This window comes from Rhinoraja longicauda, chromosome 18, assembly GCF_053455715.1.
Source record: "Rhinoraja longicauda isolate Sanriku21f chromosome 18, sRhiLon1.1, whole genome shotgun sequence".
NCBI classification, from domain to species: Eukaryota; Metazoa; Chordata; class Chondrichthyes; order Rajiformes; family Arhynchobatidae; genus Rhinoraja; species Rhinoraja longicauda.
This window is the reverse complement of record NC_135970.1, coordinates 18,542,888-18,570,622: the sequence shown is the minus strand read 5'-3', so window position 1 is coordinate 18,570,622 and position 27,735 is coordinate 18,542,888. Positions and strand designations below refer to the sequence as shown.

Sequence of the window (27,735 nt, the reverse complement as noted above, 5' to 3'; positions counted from 1 at the left end):
CCTTTCCCCCTTCCCCCCTCCCTCCCCCCACTCCCTCCCTCCACTCCCTTCCCCTCTCCCCTTCCCCCTCCCGTCCCCCTCCCCCCCACTCCATCCCCCTCAACCCCCCCTTATCCTCCCTCCCTCCACCTCCACCCCCTCCCTCGCTAGGAGATAGATTTAAACTTTAAAATGTGAATAACTTAAAAAATATAACACTGATTTCAATTAAACTTCTTCCATTAGCACCAAAGGGACTGAGGTGGGCCTAAAATTGTCACGCTATCATGTTTCGTTTTGGCTGTAGGTCAGGAACAAACAAACAAACAAATTAGAGTTTTAGTATATAGATAGATGTAAAATATAATACTGTCACTTTCTGCCTTGGTTTATACATGATAAAAAAGGTAGCAAATACTAGAAAATATTGTATGCTCATGGAATCTTATCTCAGCAAGAATCCACATCTTTGGTGGAGGAAGGCAGAAAAAAAGAAATTAATAATTCACTATAAAGTTTACTATCCTGGTCTCTTAAATTTTCAGTCCTAGAAAATGTCAGAAACTGCACTTTACAGATGAAAACATAATTAATTTCCAAGTTAACATTTTGTAGATAATTCAGAAGAATCAGTGTGACACCTGGTTTGAATCTTTCCAGGTCCCAAACGAAAAGACACAGGTCGATCTGAAAAAAAGAATGAAATAGATCATTATAAATTTAGGCTTTTGTTCAAGAAGCATTTGCTTCTCCAAGCCCTCTCTGCTATTCAATATGTTCATAGTCAATTTTATTTGTCACATACACATAAATGTGCAGTGAAATGAAAGATTACCCACAGTCCAACAATAAGAGCAATAAAAATAAACAATAACACACACAATCATAAACCAACACAAAACAAAAAGAAACATCCATCACAGTGAGTCTCCTCCAGTCACCTCCTCACTGTGATGGAAGGCCAGAATGTCTTTTCTCTTCCCCTGCCGTCTTCTCCCGCAGTCAGGCTGTTGAAGTTGCCACATTCCAGGCCGCGCCGGACGGTGAAAGGTCCGCAGCGGGCCGACCAAGCCCCGCGATTCGAAGCGGGCGAAGATGCTGCCGCTGCGGGGCTCCCGACATTGAAGCCCCCGCCGGGCAGAGAAAACCCCGTGGCCTATTTCAGGCTGCGCCGGACGGTGAAAGGTCCGCGGCAGGCCGACCCAAGCCCCGCGATTCGGGGCGGGCGAAGACGCTGCCGCTGCCGGAGCTCCCGATGTCAGCCCCCACCCAGGGGCCTGCGAGCTTCTGATATCCACGCGGCCGAAGAAGCCTCCGAAGGCAAGTCACAGCCGCTCCCGCAGCAGCCAGCTCCAGATGTTTGGCCGGTGGTAGGCCGCAGCTGGAACAGAGACACGGCCCAGAAAACAAAGGTCGGGTCTCCGTTCGGAAGAGACAATTTTATAGTTTCCCCCCCCCACCCCACATAGTACACAACCACAAAAAAAACACTACATCATACCTAAACACTACAATTAAGACAAAAAACAAAAACAAAAAGCCACAATACATAAACGGACTGCAGGCAAGCCGCAGCTGCTAGGGCAGCGCATCATCTCTGATTCTCTGTCTCAATACCAATATTCATCTCTTCCCGTACCTTTTGAAACCTTTCAGTATGTTGACGAATACTCTTTTGAACTTCTGCAGGTGGACGGCAGAGAGCATCTTGACCGGTTACATCACGGCCGGGTTCGGCAACTCAAATGATCACTGATTAAGGTTACAGAGAGTGGTAGATACCATTGGACCATCACAGGTACTGAACTCCTCACCATGGAAAGGATCTATAGGAGGCGCTGCTCCAAAAAGGCAGCCAGCATCAAAAACCCACACCATCCTGGCCATGCTCTCATTTGACTCCTGCCATCAGAAAGAAAGTACAGGAGCCTTAAAACAAGTGACCACCAGGTTCAGGAATAGCTTCATCCCAACAACCATCAGGCTCTTGAACTCTAAAATCTTACCAACCACCGAAATCAGACTAACCGGCCTATAGTTGCCATTATGGTCCCTTCTTGTGCAGCAGGGTAATATTGGCAATTTTCCAGTCATCTGTGATCTGTCTCTAGTGATTCTTGAAATATCACTGTCAATGCCTCCACAATCTCTAAAGCAACCTCTTTCAGAACCCTCCTGTGCAGTCCATCTGGTCCAGGTGACTTATATACCTTAAGCCCTTTCAGCTTCCCCAGCACCTTCTCCCTAGTAATAGCCACTCCACTAACTTCCACCCTCTGACTCTTTTGAATTTCAGGCACGTTGTTGGTGAAGACTGTGAAGACTGATGCAAAAAAGTGATTCAACTCTTCTCCTATTTCTTTATCCCCCATTATCACTTCTCCTGCATCTATCTCTTCTTTCTTACTCTTTATATAGCTGAAGAAACTCTTGCTATCCGCTTTTATATTATTGGCAGGCTTACCTTCGTATTTCATCTTTTCTCCTCATATTGCCTTTTTAGTTACCTTCTGTTCTTTAAAAGCTTCCCAATCCTCTTACTCCCCACGAAACTTTGCTAGGTTATACGCCTTCTCTTTTAGTGTTATACTGTCCTTGACTTCCCTTGTCAGCCACGGTCGCTTCTTTCTTACCCTGGAATCGTTCTTCCTCTTTGGAAAAAACTAATTATCGTAGTATAGGATTATAAACACACTACCTCTTATGTTCCCATTATTTATCCTCTTTCAATGACAATTATCATTCACTCCATCCCTCCATAATTCAACTTGACACATTCACACATTCAGAAATGCCACCACACCTAAATCCTCCACCTTTTGATGTGTTCTTTAAGTTGACATCATACAATACAGAACAGTACTGCACAAGAACAGGACCTTCAGCCCACAATGTCGGTGCCGAACATGATGCCAAGACCATCTCTTATCTACCTGATATAATCCAAATACCTCCATTCCCTGCATATCTATATGCCTATCCAAAAGTTACTTAAACACCTCTATCGTATCTGCCTCAACCACCACCCCTGGCAGCGTGTTCTAGGCACTCACCACCCTCTGTGTAAAAAAAAAACTTTCCCCCCCCAAATCTGATGAACATAAATGTAGACAAGGAAATCAACATTATAAAATGGATGATTCATTTATCCAACTTCTTGTTCCCAAAACTTTTCTTTGATCAAGTTTAATTTAGTTAGGAGACATAGCATGGAAACAGACCTTTCGGCCCACTGATTCCATGCAGACCATCAATCGCCTATGCAGACCTGTTCTATATTATGCCACTTTCTCATCCACCCCCTACTGGGGCAATTTTACAGAAGCTAATTGTCCAAAAAAAATCTGATCCAAGATGGCGCCCTAGCGCTGGTCACAGAATTGGATCTGCAATCACTAAACTAAAAATAAAGGTTAGCTGGCATATTTTTCAATGTGAAGGGACATAGAATTTTTCTAAATGAAACGAATTTTCTAAATGAAAGGTGCTGTACATATTTACATAATTAATTGCTGCAAATAGAAGCTAGTAGCTAGGATATTTCAATTAGAAAATGGTACTACCCTTTGTAAATGCTATCACACAGATATGGAAAGTAAAATATTGACATGCACCTGCTTTTTTCCTTCTGTCTTAATCTGGACACCACACAACATACAATAGGCCAGTCAAAATTCACATCATCCCAATCAAATTATGATACAAGCTTTCCAGTACCTTTATCCAAAACAAAGATCTCTCCTGAATCCCGAAGAACAACTTCCAAGGCCATGCCCTGGACTTCATAAAAATGCGTCAAAACAACAGTCGCCTGCTCCTTTGCAAGTTGAAAAAGGAGTACATTGCCAAGGTAATTCATTCCAGTAATCTGTAACTCATCAATATACTCTGGTATTATGGGATCAAAGAGCAAACAATTCTTTGTGATTCTGCAAAACAAAAGTACAAGGCAAAAATCTGGTGTTATTAGGACACAGGGCAAGACTAATAACTGGCAGTAATTACAATAAGATGATTTTCCTCAACAGTGACGCCTTGTTCAGGGAGTAGAGGTTGTGCTCACTCTGTACGGAGTTATATTCAGAAGTACTGCTTCTCAGCACAGTCCCATGGAAAGTGCAATCATAAAGACTGCGATACTTTTCTCATCTATTGTATTTTGGGATAATACTGAAAATATACTCGGTAAATTGGAACAGGAAAGTGCCATAAGAAGGAGTCAATATAACTGTAGAAACAAAGATAGACACAAAGTGCTGGAGTAACTCAGCAGGTCAGGCAATATCTCTGGAGAAAAAGGATGTGACGTTTCAGGCCACTGTTTCAAGTCGTTTAGAGTCTGAAGAAGGGTCCTGACCTGAAACGTCACCCATCCTTTTTCTTCAGGGATGCTGCCTGACCCTCTGAATAATTCCAACACTTTGTGTCTATCTTCAATCGATACAACTGCCTATGCAAGTTCACAATCATTTTACTCTCCAAAACAAAGTAGTTAACATTTCTGAAGTAAAATTAAAGAATGGTAATTTTTCAGGGGCAATCTCAACAAAGACAAAAACCTAGGGTTCAGATCTGTAATGTCACCAATCCATGTTCTCCAGAGATGCTGATTGACCTGCTGAGTTACTCCAGCACTTTGTGTCTTTTTTTGTAAAGCAGCATCTGCAGTTCCCTGTGCCTACTTGTGTTAATATTGAATCAAAAAGTTCAGTTTACTTCCAAGCACTCAATGATTCGGAGAAACTCTCAGATTTAATCTCCTGACTGTTTATCTCAACTCAGAGGCAGTAGATGATTTTGGAGATAAAGATGCCAGGCATACTATTGCTGGTGGACATGTAACGATCAGGTCTGGAAATTCTGGTGTGTGAACATAGTTAGGTGATGGCATTTGTATGAGCTGTGGTACCGTCTTTGGTCAAGTAGCCAAATAATGCTCACTGGCTCGATCTGCTTGTGAAGAACCTCTGTTTGCTTGAGATACCACCAAAGGAATGTTCATGAGTGCAAGGAACTATGTGCCACTGAGGAACCAATGTTTACTGAGGATTGAAAGATCGTGGAAAAAATGAGAATGGAAAAATCTGCAAGAGCCTGTAACCAAAGTATTTGAGCATAATAAAATGAATGGTTGGATATCTTCCAAAATCCAATAAAGTATGGATACATTTGCACTGACCTAAATCCTGTGAAGCCAAACAGTATGGTTTGTAAAAAACCACCCATTCCTGTCAGGAAATTCACAGCCCCTGAACCATCCGCATTTTCACTCCAAACCTGATGTAGGGAGGGAGAGAAAAAGGAGATATCAGTATCCTGAAAGCTGTCATTCAGATACCATGCTCGTATTTTGATACATATTTATCAACCTAACAAAGTCCAGGCCCAAAAGGTCAGAAGTTCCAATCCTTCCTCACTTTGGCAGGAGAGCACCCTGTTGCAAATTCATCAAAAAGGAAAATATCTGATAATGTAGCAAGATTTATAAGTATTTTACATTTAGCACAGAAAAGAAAGGAATTGAGCGTAGCTGTTGCTTTAGATGCTGAAAAGGCGTTTGACAGGTTAGAATGGGATTTTTAATTTAAAGTATTAGAGAAGTACCGATTAGGAAACAGTTTTATTAACTGGGTAAAAGCTCTTTATAAACAACCTAAAGCCAAAGTGGTGACAAATGGCCAATCTTCTCAATCATTTAATTTGGAAAGATCTAGTAGACAGGGATGTCCCTTGTCACCGGCTTTATTTGTATTGGCCATTGAACCTCTGGCAGAGCTAATAAGATCAGATTTAGATATTAAAGGATTTAAAGTTAACCAGGAAGATCACAAGATTACTTTATTTGCAGATGATGTCTTAATTTGTCTTACTAGACCATTGGAATCCTTAAGAAAACTATATTCTAGACTGGAAGAATATGGGAAAGTATCAGGATATAAAATTAATAAAGATAAAACTGAAATAATGCCTCTTGTTGAAGGCAATTATGATCAATGTAAAAGAGAAAGTCAGTTTAAATGGCAAAAAGAAGGCATTAAGTTTTTAGGAGTTAAAGTAGATAATAAGTTAAATAATTTGGAAAATTAAATTATAAACCACTAATTAAAAAAATAGATGAGGACCTGAAGAAATGGATGAATCTTCCAATTACATTGCTAGGGAGAGTTAACTGTATTAAGATGAGTATTTTTCCGAGGATACAGTATTTATTTTCAACACTGCCTATACCTTTGCCAAATAAATTTTTCCAAGAATTGAACAAAACTGTGAGGAATTTTCTTTGGAAAGGTAAAATGCCAAGAGTGTCTCTGGAAAAATTAACATGGAAATTTGAATTAGGTGGATTGCAATTACCAAATTTTAAAAATTACTACCTGGCAGCGCAAATGAGTTTTATTTCATCCTTTTATCAAGAAGGTGGAAAAACAGCATGGGTTAAAATTGAAATGGATAAAATAAAAGAGTCTTGTCCAGAAGAATTTATATATAAATGGGAAGCGAAGATATTAGTTAAGGATAAAGAGTCACCCTTGCTAAAACATTTAATTAATACATTGTTGAAAACAGTTAAAGTTAAGGATAAAAGATTTTTTTTAACAGCTAAAACTCCATTAGTAAAAAATGGATTATTGCCGTTTGCTTGGAATAATCAAATACTACAACTCTGGGAACAAAAGGGTATTAAAAATATAGGAGATTGCTATGAAGGGAATATCTTTTCGACATTTTCTCAATTGAGAAATAAATATCAAATTCCAGGGAATAGTATTTTTTTCTATTATCAATTACAATCTTTTTTAAGGGAAAAGTTAGGAAATTCAATGTCTCTATTTCAGATTAAAGGAATCGAATCTTTGATTCAGGGTAAGGGAATTAAAAAATTTATATCATCAATGTATAAACTACTACAGATAGCTAGTCCAAAGATAGGAATTAATAAAGCAAGACAAAGATGGGAAACAGATCTTAATATTATTATTGATGAACAAAGTTGGGAAAGACTGTCTAGATATTATGAAAAATACTATTAATGTGAGGTATAACTTAGTGCAGTATAATTTTTTGCAGCAACTATATTTAACCCCGGAAAAATTAAATAAATTTAAACTAAATTCAACTGAAAGGTGTTTTAGATGCAACCAAGACGTGGGCACTTTTATACACTCTACTTGGGTATGTCAGAAGGTAACTCCTTTTTGGCAAGACCTAAAAAAGTTTTTAGAGCAATTGATGAATAAGATTATACCAATGGATCCAAGGTTGTTTTTGCTAGGAGATACAAAAGGAATAACACCAAAGCTAAGTCTCGATAAACATCAGGAAAGATTTCTCAAAATATCATTAGCAGTAGCCAAAAAATGTGTTGCGGCTACATGGAAAGAACAAAATGAAATAAGATTCGAAAGATGGCATGCAGAAATGCGGAGTTGTATCCCATTAGAAAAAGCAACGTATAATCTGAGAAATGGATACGACTTCTTTTTGAAGGTGTGGAACCCATTCATGGCAAAGTTAGGATTAAGAATAGGAAGTACTTAAACTCAGGATTGCCTTGTTACCTAGCAAGAATTTAAAAAGAAATTACTCAGAAGTGACCCCCTCGGGACTCCAGGTTTCTTTCTTTCTTTCTTTCTTTCTTTCTTTCTTTCTTTCTTTCTTCTGCTTTTTCTTTTTCTTTCTTTTTAACTGAGGGGTGGGGGGGCGGGGGGGTGGGGGGAGGGGGAGAAAATTCAGAACAATACGTGTATAATCGAAGTTATAGGTTAGTGACTATTGTTTACTATTGTTTACTATGAAATGTATAATGTATAACGTATGGGTTCTGTTAAAACTTAAATAAAATATTTTTTTTAAAAAGAGAAAAAAAAGAGTGTTTTCACATTTCCTTTGAAAATTTTGGGCCACCTTCACATATTAAAAATATATATATGAAAGGACCAAAATTACTGGAGGTTATGAAATTATGAAAATTAAAAATATACCAACCTCTCCCAAAATACAGAATATTTTTATATTTAGCCTGTACAGCTTTCTTTACCTCCTTCACTTGCCCCTCACTGCTTACCTCTCTCAACTACCAGATTCCCAATACTGTCGATCCACCTTTCACACCAGAGCATGAAGAAGCCCCTTGGAATCCATGAGCAAATCATAAATTATCGCATTGTGACAGAGATGTGGACGAAAGGTGAGGACAGTGTTTCTTCAATGAAATTTATGCACTTGCCTATCTATACCTTCCCCCGCTCAAACTGTCGTGGTGGTTTTGTCCTCACCCCTAAATCAATTCAGTCCACAGGCAACATCTCCATTAAGCTTCATCTCTCACAATTTAAAATGTAATCATTTTAAACTCCATCTGAATACACCTTCCATCCAAGTTACATGCAACATTTCCTTGATAAGATTCATTTTCTCCTTTCTTCTCTTTGCATCTCCACTGAGTGACTATCACCTTGGATAGTTTCAATTTTATTTTCTCCTTTTCTCACTTCTCCCTTCTCCCAGGGAAAACAGTCCCAGCCAAACCAATCTCTCCTTAGAACACAAGCTGTCCAATTCAGGCAACATCCTTGAGAATGTACCCTCTCTGCCTTACTCAGTCCCTTCCTACACAGTGGTAACCAGAACTGCACACAGTACTCCAAATGCAGTCTAATCATCATTTTCCATATCTGTAACATGAAGTCTCAGCCCTTGGATTCAGTGCCACAGATAATGAAGGCAAGCATATTGTGCGCCTTCTTCGCCACCCTGTATACCTGTATCGCCATTTTCTGGGAACTAGGTCCTTAAACTATAGAAAAGTTTTTGTGAAGCCCTGGTGCAGCTTTTACTCATTTTAGTTTACAAATTCAGGCATCTGAACAGAGCCAGGAGACGTTGTCATGGCAACATTTACCTTGAATGGTTCCTGAATGTTGTTAAAGCACTTGTTGAATTGCTGCTGAGCCCGAGTAGAATCCTTCAGCTCCAACCAACCAATTGCAAACATACTCTGAAAAAGAAACACAAAACAAATATGTCCACGCATGATTCGGGCAGCATCAGTGGAGGAGGTTAACGTGACCTATTACTGGCAAGGGTACAAAGAAAGGGCTGGTGGAAAGGACTTATAGAATTGCACTGGTAAAGAGCCAGTGCTGACATGAGGGGCCCAATAGCCTCTGACTGTGCTGCAACCCTTATGTGGCTCCATCATCTGAAACAATCATTCTGTTTCTATCTCCACACACACTCCAGATATTTTAGGATGGCACAATGGCGCAGCGGTAGAGTTGCAGAGACTTAAGAGTTCAATCCTGACTACGAGTGCTGTATGTACAGAGTTTGTACGTTTTCCCTGTGATCACGTGGGTTTTCTCCGGGTGCTTTGGTTTCCACTAACACTCCAAAGACATGCAGGTTTGTAGGTTAATTGGCTTTGGTAAACTTGTAAATTGTCCACAATGTATAAGATAGTGCTAGTGTATCGGGCGATCGCTGGTCGACGCAGACTCGGTGGGCTGTAGGGCGTATTTCTGCACTGTATCTCTAAAGTCTAAAAGTGTAACGAGCTGTTGAGTATCTCCAGCACTTTGTTTTTATTACAGACATGTGTAAAGTTTAGAGATATAGCATGGAAACAGACCCTTCAGCCCACTGAGTCTATCTTGATCATCATTCACTTGTTCGTACTAGTTCTTTGTTATCCCACTTTCGTATTTATTCCCTGCACACTAGGGGCAATTTACAGAGGCAAATTAACCCTCAAACACTCACGTCTTTGGGATGTGAAAGGAAAACAGTGAATCCAGAGGAAACCCACATGGTCACAAGGAGAATATGTAAACTTAACACAGACAGTACCCAAGGTCAAAATCAAACTCGGGTCTCTGGTGCCATGAGGCAGCAGCTCTACCAGTTGCACCACTGTGCCACCCTTTTTTAATATAAAATCTATATCAGTTGCCTTGTTATTTACTTTAGGTAAACTTAATTAAATTATTTGCTGACAAACCGATAACTTCACAACCAGAATATGGGCCAAAAGCATTGAGACCAGGAAGGAAATGATGTTCTTATCCAAAGAAGCTGGATTTTATTTGTTTACTCTTACTGTTGGATTACAGATTCCTGAAATACTTTATTTTGGAATAACACCAAAATAAAGAATCTGAATTGATATAGTGAGGCAGAATATGACCAAGTCTGGAGAAGGGTCCTAACTCGAAATGTCACCTATCCATGTCTTCCAGAGATACTGCGCAATTTGCTGAGTTACTCCAGCACTTTGTGCTATATGCAAGATTTAGCTTAAATTGACAATCAACAGCAGGGTGGCTAAAAGTCACATTGGGGTTGTGGGCTAATTCTTCAATTTGTAAACATGAAAACAATTCCTCTGCCTATCCTGGCTCTTTCCAGTTGCTCTGTTCATGCATAAATGCATATGCAGGGAATGGAAGGATATGGATTTATGTGCAGGTAGATAGGATTTGGTCTTGGCATCATGTCCACACAGGCATTGTGGGCTGAAGGGCGTATACCTGTACTATGTTCTAACATTATGCAAGTCAATTTTAACATGTTTAATTATAACACCATAACCAACAACCACAACGGTTTTTGTTTGGTGGATCATCAGGCAAAGAGGTTTGAGTAGTCTTGGTGCAACAGAACTTTATTCAGTTCTTCTGCAATAACAGGGCTCCTAGTGTGGAATAGGAGAGTGCGGAGTAAGAACAGAGGAAATGGGATTAGTATAGATAGCAACTTGACAATTGGTATGGTCATGGTGGGCCAAAAGGGTTTGCTTCTGTATTTTATGACTGACGCTAAGATAGTCACTGACACTGTAAACCTATATTTCCACGACAGTAAACAGTACATCTTCAAAGAGATTTGGAGATGTAGTTCCCTTGAAAAATATTTGCTCATTGAACAAGTTATCTACTGGCACAGTCAGTCTGAAGAAGAGTCCCAACCCAAAACGTCACCTATCCATGTTCTCCAGAGATGCTATTTGACCCACTGAGTTGCTCCAGCATGTTGTATCTTTCTCAAAATTTGACAGTTCATTTTCTAACTCTCTCAATCCATAGGATACAGAAGTTAACCAACTTGATGTACTAACAAAGGAGGATCAGGCAGCATCCCTGGAGAAAATGGATAGGTGACATTTCGGTTCTGCACCCTTCTTCAGACTAATTGTAGTCAGGGGAGTGGGGGAAAAAAAACTGGAAACAAAAAGATGCAGGACAAATCACAGCCAGAATCTGCAGTTCCTTACTATTACTAACAAAGGAGGTCCATAATTAACTCTCTTACTGCTTGTTTTATTGGATGGTCAGTTTGAAACACTTTGCCTGGTCGGCTCGAGAATTAAACTTCTACTAACCCAGGTCATGGCTGGTCCTTCAGGGTCCGTCACAGCTTCATATGTCACCAGGTCATTCTTCCTCACCTGGGGACTCATGGGATACACGAGTGGGTAGCCTAGCAACACAACATCGGCCTGCTTCACAACATCCCCTGTAACGCAGAAACAACTACTCACTGATGTTGTTTAATTATTTTTTAGAGTGCCAAGCAGGCGCTGCAGACAGCTCAACAGTCAACTAGATTCTCTACATGAAGTCACAATATTGGTCAAAAATATCTTAGGTTCAGGTTTAAGTGCTGCGAGTAAGAATTTCATTGTTCCGTTGTGACACATATGAAAAAAAAATACTCTAGACTCTCTTACGGTTTACTATTGTCACATGTACCCAGGTCCAGTGAAAGGCTTGTTTTGCATGCGATACAATTAGTTCAGATAATACTATACATAAATACAATCAAGTCAAACTCAAGTACAATAGGTAGAGCGACAAGGAAGACACAGAGTGCAGAATATAGTTCTCAGCAATGTAGCACATTGGTTCCATAGACAAAAGTCCAATGTCCACATGGAGAACATTGGATTGATGAATTAGACAGTATCCTAGTTTATGGAAGGACCATTTTTAAAACAGAATCCGGAATCATAGGCTGAAATGGGACCTGTGTAATCTCTAAATGAAAGGCCCCCAATGGCAGCATCTTTGCCATCCTGAAGGACATCGGGAGTGGAAGGAACTCCCCCAATGCAGATATATCATGGGTTGGGCTCCTTTCTCACACCACTGTCAGGCACTCATGCCCAACTTTGTTGTATGTGTGTGTGCATTGTTTGCATGGAAAAGGAACCTTTTCACCCAGAGAGTTGTGCATTTGTGGAATTCTCTGCCACAGAGGGCAATGGAGGCCAAATCACTGGATGAATTTAAGAGAGTGTTAGATGGAGCTCTGGGGGCTCGTGGAATCAAGGGATATGGGGAAAACCTGGGCACAGGTTACTGATTGTAGATGATCAGCCATGATGACAATGAATGGCGGAGCTGGCTCGAAGGGCCGAATGGCCTCCTCTTACACCTATTTTCATTGTTTCGATATGTGCCTGTGTGTACAAGGGTGTCTGAATTTGTGTGCGCGAGTGCATGTGTCTGCCAGTATGTATGTACCCGTGTGTATTTATGTATGCGAGTGCATGTCTGTGTAAAAATGTGAGTGTGTGGTGCACATAAGTCTGTGTGCACGTTTGTGTGCGAGTCTGTGTGTACATGTATATGCATGAATGTGGGTGTTTCTATGTGCGAGTGCATGTCTGTGTGTAACAGTGCATTTGTATGTTTATGTGTGTGTGAGTGTGTGGCTGCATGTGTGTGAATGCATTTGAGTGCATGTACAAGGATACAGTGTATGTGCATGTGTGTACTCAAATGCGTGCATGTATCTCGTATGTAATTCATAACCCCAATCTGATTTTGCTGGGGTTTTGAAAGAGCTGTTCAGTTAGTGACCTTCACTGATCTTGGTCCTCAAATGTTTTGTTCTCCACTTGTCTCATTTGAAACTGGAATTAATTGTGTGGCATAATGGTGCTGCAGGTAGTGCAGCTGCCTCACAGTTCCAGTGACCTGTGTTGAAGCCTGATCTCTGATGTTGTTACTAGAGTTTACATGTTTTCCCAGTTACCATGTGAGCTTCCCTGGAGTGCTCCAATTTCCTCCTACATTCCAAGGACCCGTGGGTTATTATATCAATTGGCTGCTGCAAATTGCCTCCAGTGTGTGCATGTGATTGAAGAACTAGACGGGGGGGGGGGGCGGAATAGGCATGTGTGAGATAATAGGTCACAGGAGAATAAGAAGAATGGAGAAACATGGAAATGCAGATGCTGGTTTACAAAAGAAGGCACAAAAGTGCTGGAGTAACTCAGCAGGTCAGGCAGCATCTTTGGAGTGCATGGATAGATGACATTTTGTGTCATGACCCATCTTCAGACTAAAGAAGGTTTGTAACCTAAATGGCACCTTTCCATGTTCTCCAGAGATGCTGCCTGACCCACTGAGCTACTCTAGCACATTGTCTTCTCTTGCAGGAGAATAAGTTGGTTGAAGGATTGCCGTGTTAGATTCAATGGGCCTCTGTCGTAAGTAACAATGATGGTACATTACGGAAGTCTGAAATATATATCATAAGCACCTAATTTATAGCCATCAAACTCAGGGTGATACTGCTTCTTGGCATCAAAAGGCACTTTGATTTTCTCGGCTATTTTCATCCATTCTGAAGGAACTTCAATTTGCAAATGCGTTGCCATCTCTGTAGCAAACTGGAGGCTGGACAACATAACATCAATTCCCATTCATTAACTAGAAAATATAATCAGTACAATGAGAACATTTTCAAACTGGAAAGCTGAGTTGACCATCACTCACAAATAACTGCACCAGAAATAATGAGGTTGAATTCAAAGTCCAAAAAATTAAAAGATAGTTCATAATATTGGGCATAAGATTGAAACACGCTTAAATAAGAGGTAAATGTGAATGGAGATTGATGAACAATCATGAACCCAAATCATGAAAATGTTTCTTGCTCCACAAATGGGACTGACTGGATAGTTCTTGCATATTGTGCTTTCATTTGAAATGTAAAACAACTACTCCAAGTCAGATTAAAATAAAATATATTAAAAAGGAACTGCTGGTTTATACCAAAGATAAACACAAACTGCGTTTATCAGCGGGCCTGGCAGTATGTCTGCAGAAAATGGATAGGTGACGTTTTGGGTCAGGACCCTTCTTCAGACTGATTGTAGGAGGGGGTAAAACTGGAAGCAAGAAAAGACCAGGGCAAATCAGATATTGTTCATCTTGTCCCATAAAGAATACACTGTCAAACTCCTGGTCAAGGGAGCTCGCACAAGATGCAACACCTGTCCCTTTACCTTCCCCCTCAACTCCATCCAAGGACCCAAACAGTCTTTCCAGGTGAGACAGAGGTTCACCTGCACCTCCTCCAACCTCATCTATTGCATCCGCTGCTCCAGATGTCAACTTATTTACATCGGCGAAACCAAACACAGGCTCGGCGATCGCTTCGCTCAACACCTGCGCTCGGTCTGCGTTAACCAATCTGATCTCCCGGTGGCTGAGCACTTCAACTCCCCCTCCCATTCTGACCTTTCTGTCAAGGGCCTCCTCCAGTGCCATAGTGAGGCCCACTGGAAATTGGACGAACAGCACCTCATATCTCGCCTGGGCAGCCTACAGCCCAGTGGTATGAACATTGACTTCTCCAACTTTAGATAGTTCCTCTGTCCCTCTCTTCCCCTCCCCCTTCCCAGATCTCCCTCTATCTTCCTGTCTCCACCTATATCCTTCCTTTGTCCTGGCCCCCTGACATCAGTCTGAAGAAGGGTCTCGACCCGAAACGTCGCCCATTCCTTCTCTCCTGAGATGCTGCCTGACCTGCTGAGTTACTCCAGCATTTTGTGAATATTAACCTAAGAATCAGTCATTGTACAAAATTCCCAGTAAAAATAACCTGTACTTGACACCCACTCAAGTGAAAATGGAATTTGTAACATGATATTTATCATATTCACTTTAAAAGAAAAGCAGGCCGACATATCTCCCTCAAAAATGGGAATGGGTTTATGGTGAACTACATTGGCATTGTCCAATGTCAGTGGAACTGTACATTAGTATCCTCAAGCCAAACACAAAGTGTTGGAGGAACTCAGCAGGTCAGGCAGCATCTGTAGAGGAATGGACAGAGAATGTTTCGGGTCAGGATCCTTCTTCAGACTTGTCCTGACCAGACTGAAGTCTGAAGAAGTGTCCCGACCCGACCCCTGTCGGGTCGGGACACTTGTCTGTACATTTCCCTCCACAGATAATGCCTGATTCACTAAATTCCTCCAGCAGTTGGTGTTCTGCTGAAGATTCCACAATCCGCAGACTCTTGTGTCTACATTTGTACTCTCAAGCGCTCTCCCAACTCATCTTCTGAAGGGCACAACTTAAACCTAATTTTTCCTCTTTCCACATTTGCTGAAGGCATTGATTTTTCATTCATTCATTCATTCATTCATTCATTCATTCATTCATTCATTCATTCATTCATTCATTCATTCAAAAATGTAAATCCTATGCCCTTCTTCCCCACCCTTACCTGTACTTGGCACCCACTGCAGTGAAGGCAGAATTTGTAACATCAGATTGATATTCATCAGGTGGCATCAATCCTTGAAATATTATGTGAAGTTAAATAATTAGTGGTTTACAATCCCAAAGTATGGGTTTAGTTTAGAGATACAGTGCTGAAACAGGGCCAAGAGCCTCCCAAGTCCACACCAACCAATGATCCCCACACATGAACACTATCCTACATACTTGGGACAATTTACAATTTTTACCAAAGCCATTTAACCTACAAACGTGTACAACTTTGGAGTGTGGGAGAAAATCTGAGCACCCGGGAATGTGGTCACGGGGAGTACGTACAAACTCCATACAGACAGCACCCGTAGTCAGGATCAAACCCGGGTCTCCGGTGTTGTAAGGCAGCAACTCTACCGCTGCGCCACTGTGCCGCCCCCAACTTCATTGGATAATTTCCTTCAAATTGCCTCAATTAAGATGCATTACTAACAAAACAGCACCAATATCTTAGGGGTCTGCTCGGTATAAAATCAAAATTTGACGAAAATCCACCCACTTCAACCATCCTTTCGACAAGGAAGAGTCATTTTGAATTTGGAATTCACTGAAATATAGAAATTAACACCATAGAAAGAGACTACTTGTGTTCTTTGACGGCAGTGTTTAGTTTAGTTTAGTTTAGTTATACAGCGTGGAAACAGGCCCGTCAGCCCACAGAATTCACGCCAACCAACGATTACCCATATGCTTGTTCTATGTTATCCTAGTTTCGCGTCCAATACACTTGGAACAATTTACAGAAGCCCTGCACATGTTTGGAATGTGGGAGGAAACCGGAGGACCGAGAGGAAACCCACCCAGTCACAGGGTGAACGTAGAAACACCATACAGACAACACCCGTAGTTAGAATTGAATTCAGGTCTCTGCCACTGAAAGGCAGCAACTCTACTGAGATGTCACTGTGCTGCCCTACACCTCGAAGTTTGCCACTTGGATAATATCAGTACAGTAGAGAGATCTTAGTTGTGCCTGCAACCTGTTACATATCTGACAGGGAGTACCTTTGATGTCATAGCACATCTCGGAAGGGTTCCAAGTCACCCGGCTGCTCCAAAACTCAGCAATGCTGCAAACCACATCCCAACCACCTTCCTTACGGAAAAACTCCAGGTCCTAAAACCGAAAGGAAATCAAGAAATGTAAACAAATGTCCACGAACAGTATGATACTCTGATGCCCTTCCCAATGTTCAGTTTAGTGCTTACCTGGGTGAGATGAAAATATTGCTGAAATGCAAATGAGATATCACTGTTGATGTGAATTTCTTTCAGCCCATAAATATCTTCGTTACAGACCTCGTATCCAGTCACCGCACTCTCCCAGGGATATTTGGCACCCTTACAAAACAAGAGATATTTAATTTCTTTCATTTTTAAAATTTAGCTTTAAATGGATATCACCATCACCATCAGTGAATTGTAATGTCAAAATACTCATTGTTTAGAAACTATTCTTTCACCAATCAAGAAAGTATCTAAAAACCTTTTTTATTGTTTTTCAAAATGCGAGGGACAAGGAAATGTGCGGGGCAAGTATTTTTACAAAGGGTGGGTGCGTGGATCGCGCTGCCGGGGGTGGTGATGGGGGCAGTTAGGATAGTGGGCTTTTACGTAGATAGGCACATGCAGGGATATGAATCCCTCTTATCTTAAACAGTATAGCACAAGAACAGGCCACAATGTTTGTGCCAAATATGATGCAACGGCCAACTGTTATCTGCTATAAAGATTAATGCATATCCCTCCATTCCCTGCATGTCGACACTTAATTAAACATTTCTGTGGGGAACTATATCTGGGGAAAACTCTGAAATACTTCAAAACCAAAAGCTGTTTTCTGGGCAATATATTATCAGGGAGATATCTCCGGGTCTGTACTCAGATGCGCCAAATCACTTGGGTACAAAAAATAATTAGGTTGATTGTAAAATCTGCTTGTTAAAGTACCAGTTTGCTTCTATACTGCTCAAAGCAATGGAAGGAACACACCAGGTAAATCTCACCTATTGAGTGCAATGCTAGGCAAGGGCTGTAGCTCTACTGGCTTAGAAAGAAATGCGCAGCATGTATATTCAGGAAGGAAGAGAAATAAAGGAAATTTGGTTACAAATAAACATAGGTAGTAGGTAGCGAATTCTGAATGCCAAGAGTTATTGGTCTGAACTGACACCATTCCCTTACCAGGTATCCTTGTTGGGCTGCAATGGACTTGGCAGCAGGTAGTGTTCGAATTCGGTTCTTCAGCAGGATAGCAGCCAGTTGTGGATAAAATGCGAGCACAATAGGGTACAACCATATCTCCTAAAACAAGCAACATCAAACGTTTTATATTTGGCATCAGATCATTAAATTAATTAAATAAAAGTAGTAACATCAATCACAATTTGTGATGTTCAGTTTAAGAAAACCAAATGCTGTGCAATTATCAGAATGAAGAAGGGTCCTAACTGGAAACGTAATCCGTTCTTTTCCTCCAGAGAAGTTGTCTGACCCACTGAGTTATTCCAGTAGCTTGGTTACTGTCATTTATTAGATGACATACTCTCTTCTGACGTAGAGACAGGAAGTTATGAATGAAATAGTTGAAGATGGTTGGGTATCGGACATCAGCTGAAAACTCCTGTAGCAATGTCATGCCGCTGAGACGACCCCAATCCAAACATCTTCCTTTTTCCAGTCGTGACTTCATCCAAATGCAGTTTCCCCTCTGATTCCCTATAATCTCAACTTTACAAGACTCCAATATCACATTCTATTCATAAGAGTCAGGAAGTCATGATGCAGTTTTATAGGACTTTGGTTAGGCCACATATGGCGTTTTTGTGCAGTTCAGGTCGCCCCACTGCATGCACGAGCAGCCAAATAACCTACAAACCCGCTTGACTTTGGGATGTGGGAGGAAACCCACATGGTTACCAGGATAACATGCAAACTCCACGCAGGCAGCACCTGAGGTCAGGATCAAACCCGGGTCTCTTGCGCCATGAGTCAGCTACTCTACCATCTGCTCTTGCCCACAGAAATTATATCATGTATTTTCCAAAATGTAAACATATATAAACTGGCCCTTCTTGACCAAAATATCCTACCTGATCCCAGAAGATGTGACCAAAGTAATCTTCTCCATTACCCCCATTGGAGAGCCCCCCCGGACTTAGTCCAATGTACTGAAAGTCTGTAGACTTGACTGGGGGGAGGGCACTGAGCAGGTAATACAGACACCCCCACAGGGCTTGCTTTAGCTTCCTGCAGCCTCTCAGACTGATGCAGCTCTCACTCCACAACGCAGCCCATGCCGATACATGAGATGAGTACAGTTGGTCTGACTGGACCAGGCTCTGTCCTGCTACAAAGCACTCCTTTGCTCGCTCCTCTGTGTCAGCGACTGCAGTAAGGAATTCCCAAGACCCACTCTGCTCGTTAGGCAGCAAGGTCAAGGACTCTGGAAGTGGCATCAAGATCATGTGGACGCTTTGTTTGGCTGCACCTTTGACTTCTGGGATAAGTGTTTCACCATGGATATACCTAAATTAAAAAGAAAATTGATAAAGGTTGTCTAGAAAGTTGAGCTACACTTAAAGTAAACAAGTCTGAAAAAACTAAACTGGTGATGGAACTCAGTTCTGGATTCATCAACACCGACCGATAGGGGTGGAAGGGAATTGTTGAGGTTTTGGGTCAAGATCTTACAACGTTGACGAATCCCTACCACCTCCCCCTCCCCCACCCACTTACTACAGATGCAAGTGACCTGGATGGGTTGAAAGGCAAAGTAACCGTGAACAAAATCTGAATAAAATCTGATACTTTAGCAGACTTTGGGAACATAAAATGCTCAAAGTATGCAACTACACAGAGGCTGAGTAAAACAGGGTGCAAGCATTCAGTTGAGATAAATTCAAACCTGATTAAGCTCTCCAGAGATGGTGCCTGACCCAATGAGTTACCACAGCATTGTGTGTTCTTTTTTGTAAACCAGCATCTATAGTTCCTTGTTTCTGTTGATTAAGGTGAGGTATCTTCTTCATTTCGTACATGGGCATTAAAATACCACTTTAAAATCTGGCAGTAAGTTTCTTCCAAGGTTACGAAGAAGTACATGCAGTGTAATTAAGTATATTTTAAAATCCAGAGTGAAAACTCACACTCACAAAGAGCAGGGGAACAATGTCTGGCTGATTGAAAGGTCTGTGAGTGTACACAAATACAGCTGATGTACATTAGGTAATTAGGGAAAGGTAATTGAGTAATAAGCCTGTGCACTTCCTAATAGTTTGGGCCTAGTGAAGTGAGATAAGTAAGGATCTCCAGTCTTTGTCTGGAAACATTTGCCCGTGATAATAAAGTTAGTTTAGTTAGTTTTAGTTTATTGTTACATGTACCGAGGTACAGGGAAAAGCTTTTTGTTCAAGCTATCCACAGTGTAGAGATACAGGATAAAGGGAATAACATAGAATGCAAGGCACAAAGCAGAGTTTTAATTTAATTTAGTTTAGAGATACATCACAGAAACAGGCCCTTCGGCCTACTGGGTCCACAGCGACCAGCGATCACCCTATACACTAGCATAATCCTACACAATAGGAACAATTTACAATTTTTACCAAAGCCAGTTATCCTACAAACCTGTATGTCTTTGGAGTGTGGGAGGAGACCGGAGAAAACCCACGCAGGTCATGGGGAGAACATACAACCTCCGTACAGACAGTACCCATAGTCAGGATCAAACCCGGGTCTCTGATGCTGTAAGGCAGCAACTCTACAGCTCCACCACAGTGGGGTGGTCAAATAAATCTTCATTTTGGTTCCATTGCAATTCTCTGGCTGAAAAAAATGGTTGCCCAATACGGTGTTTGCTGAAGGATCTTCTGATGATGAAAAACTTTAATGCTCATCACCAGAAATCAACGAATCCAAAAATAATTAACATGGAAATGTGCCCTAACAAAGCCAATGCAACATTCTTGCATTAACAATGCACTTTTGGAGATGGTGGTGAAACAGATATGTTAGTGGCATTTAATAAACATTTGGATATGTACATGGATATGCAAGGAATGGAGGGATAAGGGTTACATGCAAGCAGATAAACGACGGTCTTGTCATGTTCAGCACAGACATTGTGGGCCATAGGGATTTTTCTTACGATATACTGTTCTATGTTGTATTAAAACACAGGTTGAATTGGATAAAGAATTTGAGGTTGCACATATTTTAAATAGAAATTATAAGCACATTAATAAATCCTGGGAAATTTAAAGAAATTGGGAAATTTTTTGAATATCTTAAAAGATAGAAGACTTTTGCTACTTCATGAATTACGTGCTGCTATTCACCAGGAAGCCATGCAGCAATACATTTTACAAAGTGTTGGAGGAACTGGATAGACAATGTTAAATGTCGGAACCCCTTAGATTTCCTCTAGCACTGTTATTTACTCGATTCCAGCATCTGTGGTCTTTTATGTCTATACATTTTGCATTCTATTTTTATGCAAAAAAAGTAAAAGTCGACCATGCAGGCTGATATCCTGTTGCACTTGAGTGTGACTTGACTGTACCCACGTATAGTATGATCTGATTTAATTGGATAGCACGCAAACATAAGGATTTCACGATATCTTGGTACACATGACAATACTAACAGTAAACCAATCCATGATTTATTCAAAGGAGCTTCACGAGTTTGCCATTTGGCTCAAGATCATGACTTCAAGGAGCATAACCTGGAGGAAGTCCAACAAGAAACAGAGAAAGGACAAGCTAAATTTTCATTATCTATAATGTCATTTATGTCACAGTTGTACAAGACATAGGCCGCATTTGGAGTATTATTTTCAGTTTTGGTCACCCTGCTATAGGAAGGATGTTGTTAACCTGGAATGAGTGCAGAGGAGATTTACGAGGATCTTGCCAGTCTTGAGGGGCTGAGCTATATGGAAAAGTTAGGAAGGCGAGGATGTTATTCCTTGGAGTGCAGGAGGATGAGGTGTGAACTTATAGAGGTGTATAAGATCACAAGAATAGATAGCGTGCATAAAGTTTTTTTACCCAGAGTACGGGAATCAAGAACCAGAGGATATAGGTTTAAAATGAGATGGGAAAAGATCAATGGGAGTCTGAGGGGCAACTTTTTCACACTAAGGGTGGTGGGTATATGGAACAAATTGCTGGAGTAGATAGATTAGGCAGGTACTATAACAACATTTAAAAGATATTTGGACAGGTACATGGATAGGAAAGGTTTAGAGGGATATGGGCCAAACACAGGCAAGTAAAACTAGTGTAGATGGAGCATCTTGGTTGGCATCAGCAAGTAGGGCTGAAGGGCCTGTTTCCATGCTGAAGGAGGACTCTATGACTCTCTCTGCATTATACATTTGATTAATCAGCACGGGTTAGGTCAGGCAAGAGCTGGATAACTTTTACTGTTTGTGCAATTGTCCCTAACCTCAACATGTTCCAGTAAGAATTATTCTCTGACACTTACATTGCTTCCATGAAGTCTGGTCCTCTCTTAAAGTCAATATTCTGGCTGTGGGGATCAAACAATGATTTTATCTTGACTGTGAACGGCTTCTTGGAAATGGCCATCTGTTCCACAGTGATGGTGAGCACCATGAGATGAACTTGACTACGATGGGCAAATATCTGCTGGGTCACCAGGAAATCCTTTGTTTCCTTTGTAGTATAAAATGTGCCTAGCAAAAGGAAAGCAGAAGCAATTATACAGACACTCCATGACTTATGCAATAGGCAACTTACGTAAACTCGCACGTACGTAAACAATTCTGTACCTTGTTCCTAGTGCAATCAAGGCAGTTTGCAATTACCACAACACTGTACTATCACTCAAGCTTACATCGGAAACAAGCCAGCAATGGCGGCAGTGCTTACCCAAAAGGCCACGGGCCACAGGAAGTCCCCAACGGTGAGATGGAACTCAAGCCGGCAATGGCAGCGGTGCTTACCCAGAGGGCCACGCACCACAGAAGGTTAATAATCTGTGAGTTATTTCGGGCAGGGGATGGGGAAGGTAATTCCAACTTACATAAAATCTGTCTTACGTGAGGGTTCACAGAACGTGACACTTACGTAAGTTGGAGAATGCCTGTACATGGTTATATTGAGAAAGTGATCACCATTGTTAAAGTTCTCCTTTAATGCAGCCAAGGCAGAAGAACAATGAATATTTTTTAAACACTGCACATGCTGAGTAAAAGAATCTCATGTGTATTTGTTTTTTTTCTCCTGGAATGCCATAGTTGGCCTCCCAGGGCAAGATGGATGTGCAGAGGATATTTCCAGTAGTGGGAGATTCTCGGACCAGAGGGCACAACCTCAGAATAAAAGGAGGTTCATTTAAAATGGAGATGAGGAGGAATTTCTTTAGCAAGAGGGTGAATCTGTGGAATTCATCGCCACAGATGGCTGTGAAGGCCATCTTTGGGTATTTTTAAAACGAAGATTGACAGGTTTTTGATTAGGAAAGGTGTTAAAGGTTATGGGGAGAAGGCTGGAGAATGGGGTTGTGAAGGAAAAATAGATTAGCTATGATCGAATGTTAGATCAGACTCAATGGGCCAAATGGCCTAATTCTGCTCCTATATCTTATTCTCTTATGGTCTATATACTGCATGTTTCTTCTCCCCCAGCCCATGAATGAATTCACATGTGATTAGTATTAGATTTATCAGAAATCCAGTCAGCATTGCTGATAAATTTCCTCTGCATTGTTTCCAAAGTCTCCACATCCTTCCTGCATTGGGCAACCAGAACTGTACACAATACTCTAAATGCAGCCAAACCAAATTATTATAAAGCTGCATCATTCTATTGTGTGAAATTAAAATGCATGATTTTGAACAAAAAGCCAGAAATATTATGCAAAGTTTAGTAAATAGAAATGTTTTACCGGTCCTGGTGTTCAATGTGTACGTGTTCTTTGCAGTGCTTTCATCAGGCACAGTCAGCCTGATGTTAACAGTAGAGGGTATATCCGCCCGACAGCAATTACCCCCTTCGCCATTATATACCCCATTCATGTGCATCACATCACTATTTATTCTTGTGCCAAGGTATCCATTCGCCAGTGTTGCCATGAAACAAAGGTCAGAGGGCAAGGTGTCGCAAGAAAACACCGCTGGGTCATTTTCACATTCAGACATATTGTTTGTGTCCTCTATCAATGAAAGAAAATATTTTAGTAAAACATTTTAGTAATTCAAGATTTAATGTTTCACAGTTTGTTATTTTAGTTTAGAGATACATCACAGAAACAGAGTCATTGGCTCACTGAGTCAATGACGTTCGATTAACTTTTTCTAACTTTGATTTTACCGGGCATTTTGCGAAACAAAGTATTTCACTGTACATGTGATAATAAAGAATAATTGAATCACTGAGTCCACGCCGACCATCCATCACCCATTCACACCAGTTCTATGTTATCCCACTTGCTCATCCACTCCCTACACTCTAGGGGCAATTTACAGAGGCTACTTAACATGCAAACCTGCATGTCTTTGGGATGTGGAAGGAAACCGTAGCACCCAGAGGAAACCCATGCGGTCAGAGAGAACATACAAACTCCACATACAGACAGCACCTGTGGTCATGATCAAACCCAGGTCTCTGACACTGTGAGAAAGCAGCTCTACCACCTGCACCACTGCGTAAACTACTTAATAGCTAATTACTAAACCTTTGCTACCAAGAGTATTCTGACAAAATTCTATGACCCCATTGTAATGTTCAGTTTTGTACATGTTGTAGTATAATTAAAAGGCAGCTTCATTGTAATGTTGTTACTGTTCATGTGTGGTAATTGCCCTCTCTCTATCTCTGCCCCCAACATCACCTAAATTATCAAAATCACAGGAGCCAAAATATTTGGAACAAGCAGACACAGTGAAATATGCAACAGGTACAAATAGGAGACTGTTCTGCAAGAAAGAAAGGCAATTAAAAAATAAACCTTCACAAAATACTTCGTAATGATGTTGATAGATTTCTTTAATCTTGCACTTCTCCTTCAAATCCAACTCAGTCACTATGCCGATGACAGCAGAACAAATAGCAATACAGATTCACCACCGATTTTCCGACAACCGGTGGTCCGGCATCTCCTTTGACCGGGACAAAATTATGAGAGTGCACTTAAAATACCTCTTGGATGTCCCCTGAAAATGTCACACCTAGGCCAGGTGAGGTAACCAATCTCGACCTCACCAGGTCTTCCGTGGTGATCGGCGGGTCGAATTTGCCCCCTGCAGCTAGTGCTCTGGAATTCTGGCCTAGCTGGAGCAAGCAGATCCATTTCCATAGCTGACTTGCAAGAACAATTTTGCAGGCTTGTATCTCGGCCCCTGGGCGGACAGTTCTGGTACCATTGGACTCTGCTCAGAGGCCGTGACCTCTGTTGATTTGGCAAAATGGATAATCCAGAAAAGCTCTAGAACTAGTGGTGCCAAAAAATTGGTGGTGAACCTATAGTAGGTTACATCTTTCACTCCTTATGATCCTAACACATAGAGTGAGGCACAGATATGAGATACATACCAGGAACATTTACTTTTTCAAAAACATCAGCACTTTGCATCACTGAGTAACAATGTTGGGACTGAGTAACACATGCCACTATGTAATCCAGTCCAAGATTTAGGTAGGACAGGAGTCACTGATATAGTCAGCTTGTTCCCTTAGTTGTTAGTCTGTAAACTGAAGCGAGGGATGCAACAGTATGTATCGCTCACTCTGCATGGGTTTAATAAATGCTTTATGGTTCACTGAATACTTTGTAATGGATTGATTACAAAACAAATGTTACCATTATTTGTGTTTATGTAATCTTCAAATAAAGGAACACTCTACTAAAATGAGTGACTCAAGTTATTAACTGCCAACCCACTTTCTACAAGTCAACATTAATGTCAATTCAATGATAACTACCACATTTGGCTGGGTGTCTAATTATCAGAAACCATATAACCATATAACAATTACAGCACGGAAACAGGCCCGTTCGGCCCTACCAGTCCACGCCGACCACTTTCTCTGACCTAGTCTCATCTACCTGCTCTCAGACCATAACCCTCCAATCCCCTCCCATCCATATACCTATCCAATTTACTCTTAAATAATAAAATTGAGCCTGCCTCCACCACTTCCACTGGAAGCTCATTCCACACAGCCACCACCCTCTGAGTAAAGAAGTTACCCCTCATGTTACCCCTAAACTTTTGTCCCTTAATTCTGAAGTTATGTCCCCTTGTTGGAATCTTCCCCACTCTCAAAGGGAAAAGCCTACCCACGTCAACTCTGTCCGTCCCTCTTAAAATTTTAAAAACCTCTATCAAGTCCCCCCTCAACCTTCTACGCTCCAAGCGGGACAATTGTCTGCAATATATATTAGTTTACATTTTGTCTAATATAAGTTTACAATCTACATCTTAAAAAGATAAGTGTAGTTGGAAATCAAACATTCCAGATGTACCATGAAGGATGTGCAAATTAGAATACTCAAAATCAAAAGAAGTCTTTCACAGTTATGCAGTGTGAAAAAATCAATGGTGTGTGAGGGACTTTATTGGATATTCCCCCATAAATGATCGGCAAGATCATAATGCACAATTCCCTTGGGTTATTTGTCTAGCTGAAGGCAGCATACCAAATACATACAGCTTGTTTGTTAAAATGACATCTTGCTAGCCCAGCCAAAAACTTAATCTATCCATTCCCTTCAAAGTTGACCCACTGAGTTCCTCCAGTGCTTTTACTCAAGATTCTAGCATCTGCAGTGTCTTGTGTCTCCTTTCAAAATGCACCTACCTCCTCCTTAATACCTCCAGTGATCCCAGCAGGCACAGCTCTAAGGGAGAGAATGTAGGGCAGTGTAGCTGATATCACTGCTGCCTCACAGCGCCAGAGACCCAGGTTCAACCCGGACCTTGGGTGCTGTCTGTGTGGAATCTGTACGTTTTCCCTCTGACCATGTGGGTTTCCTCCTAATACTCTGGTTTCCTCCCTCATTCCCAAACCATGTGGATTTGTAGGTTAATAGTCATCTGTAAAATTGCCATTGGCGTGTAAAGAGTGGGTGCAAAAGTGGGGTGGTATAGAAGTAGTGTGAAGGGGGATGCATGGTCGGCATGGAATCGATGGGCCGAAGGGTCTGTTTCCGAGTTGTTTTTTTCAATCAAAAACAAAACAAATTGTGAAAATAAAATCCCTGCTCACTTCTATCTCCTCATCCTCAGATTAACTTGCTCCTATTGTTAAGAAAGCCCTGTACAAGAGTATTTTGCCCAGAGTAAGGGATTTGGTGATCAGAGGACATAGGTTCAAGGTGAAGGGGAAAAGATTTAATAGGAATCCGAAGGGTAACTTTTTCACACAAAGAGTGGTGGGTGTATGGAACAAGCTGCCAGAGGAGGTAGTTGAGGCTGGGACTATCCCATCGTTTAAGAAACAGTTCGACAGGTACATGGATAGGACAGGTTTGGAGGGATATGGACCAAGCGCAGGCAGGTGGGACAAGTGTAGCTGGGACATTGTTGGCCAGTGTGGGCAAGTTGGGCCGAAGGGCCTGTTTCCACACTGAGTCACTCTATGACTCCCGCGTTCATCTTCCATCTCACCTTTCCTGTGTTGGAGATTCTCACAAACACTTTGTCAAGTGTCGCCGAGAGTGAGAAATCCAGCTCTGGGAGAGTAGCTGGTCTGCCCCGAGTTACTGGAGGGACGGGGAAGATTAGTTGTCCATGTGGGCCTCGGCGCAGTGAGGCCCTCCGGGGAGGAGGGGGAGGAGAGGGGGGGGGGGGGGGGGGAGGAGAGGGAGGGAGGGGGGGGGGGGAGGAGAGGGAGGGAGGGGGGGGGGGGGAGGGAGGGATGACCGGCCCGGCCCGGATCCGACCCGAGCTCGTCCGAGAGACGCAGGCGAGAGCGGAGCGGTGGTAGTGTCGGGCGGCGTCGGCTTCACGTCGGGTGAGAGAAACCTGACCTGTAACTCCCTTACTCTGCAAGCGAGGAACTCCGGCAAGACAAGACAAGACAAGACAAGACAAGGCTCCCACTTCACAAACGTCTGGACTCTCTCGGCTTCGGGTCGGATCCCAGGCTCTGAGACTGAGGTGGGTCTGTGGTCGGCGCCGAACTCGGAGCAGTTCACCCTCTGGTCTGGT

General features: G+C 41.7%; 1 protein-coding gene across 4 annotated transcripts; it reads right to left on the bottom strand.

Annotated features, from left to right (window-relative positions):
• Positions 1–202: 202 nt before the first annotated feature.
• Positions 203–27,735, bottom strand: pgghg (protein-glucosylgalactosylhydroxylysine glucosidase). 4 transcript variants are annotated; one of them, XM_078415212.1, is made up of 14 exons: positions 27,570–27,735; positions 23,469–23,735; positions 22,044–22,254; positions 18,644–19,079; positions 17,736–17,855; positions 16,761–16,892; positions 16,557–16,668; positions 15,505–15,577; positions 13,528–13,664; positions 11,360–11,493; positions 8,882–8,977; positions 5,159–5,256; positions 3,697–3,908; positions 203–666 (listed from the first exon to the last, which is right to left on the bottom strand). In XM_078415212.1, the coding sequence occupies exons 2-14, from the start codon at positions 23,719–23,721 to the stop codon at positions 581–583; spliced, it is 2,100 nt and encodes a 699-aa protein (XP_078271338.1). In that variant the 5' UTR covers positions 23,722–23,735; positions 27,570–27,735; the 3' UTR covers positions 203–580. The 4 variants fall into 4 exon arrangements, with proteins under 4 accessions (XP_078271338.1, XP_078271340.1, XP_078271341.1 ...); XM_078415214.1 differs by having other exon boundaries at positions 27,628–27,735; XM_078415215.1 differs by lacking the exon at positions 27,570–27,735 and adding an exon at positions 27,193–27,271.

Excerpts from the sequence above, each read along its gene's own strand:
- pgghg (XM_078415212.1), bottom strand. The coding sequence starts at position 23,721 with ATGTCTGAATGTGAAAATGACCCAGCGGTGTTTTCTTGCGACACCTTG. Across the intron at positions 16,669-16,760 it reads AATATTTTCATCTCACCCAG|GACCTGGAGTTTTTCCGTAA; the intron begins GTAAGCACTAAA and ends TTTCGGTTTTAG. Across the intron at positions 11,494-13,527 it reads GTTTGATGGCTATAAATTAG|GGGATGTTGTGAAGCAGGCC; the intron begins GTGCTTATGATA and ends TCTGCGTTACAG.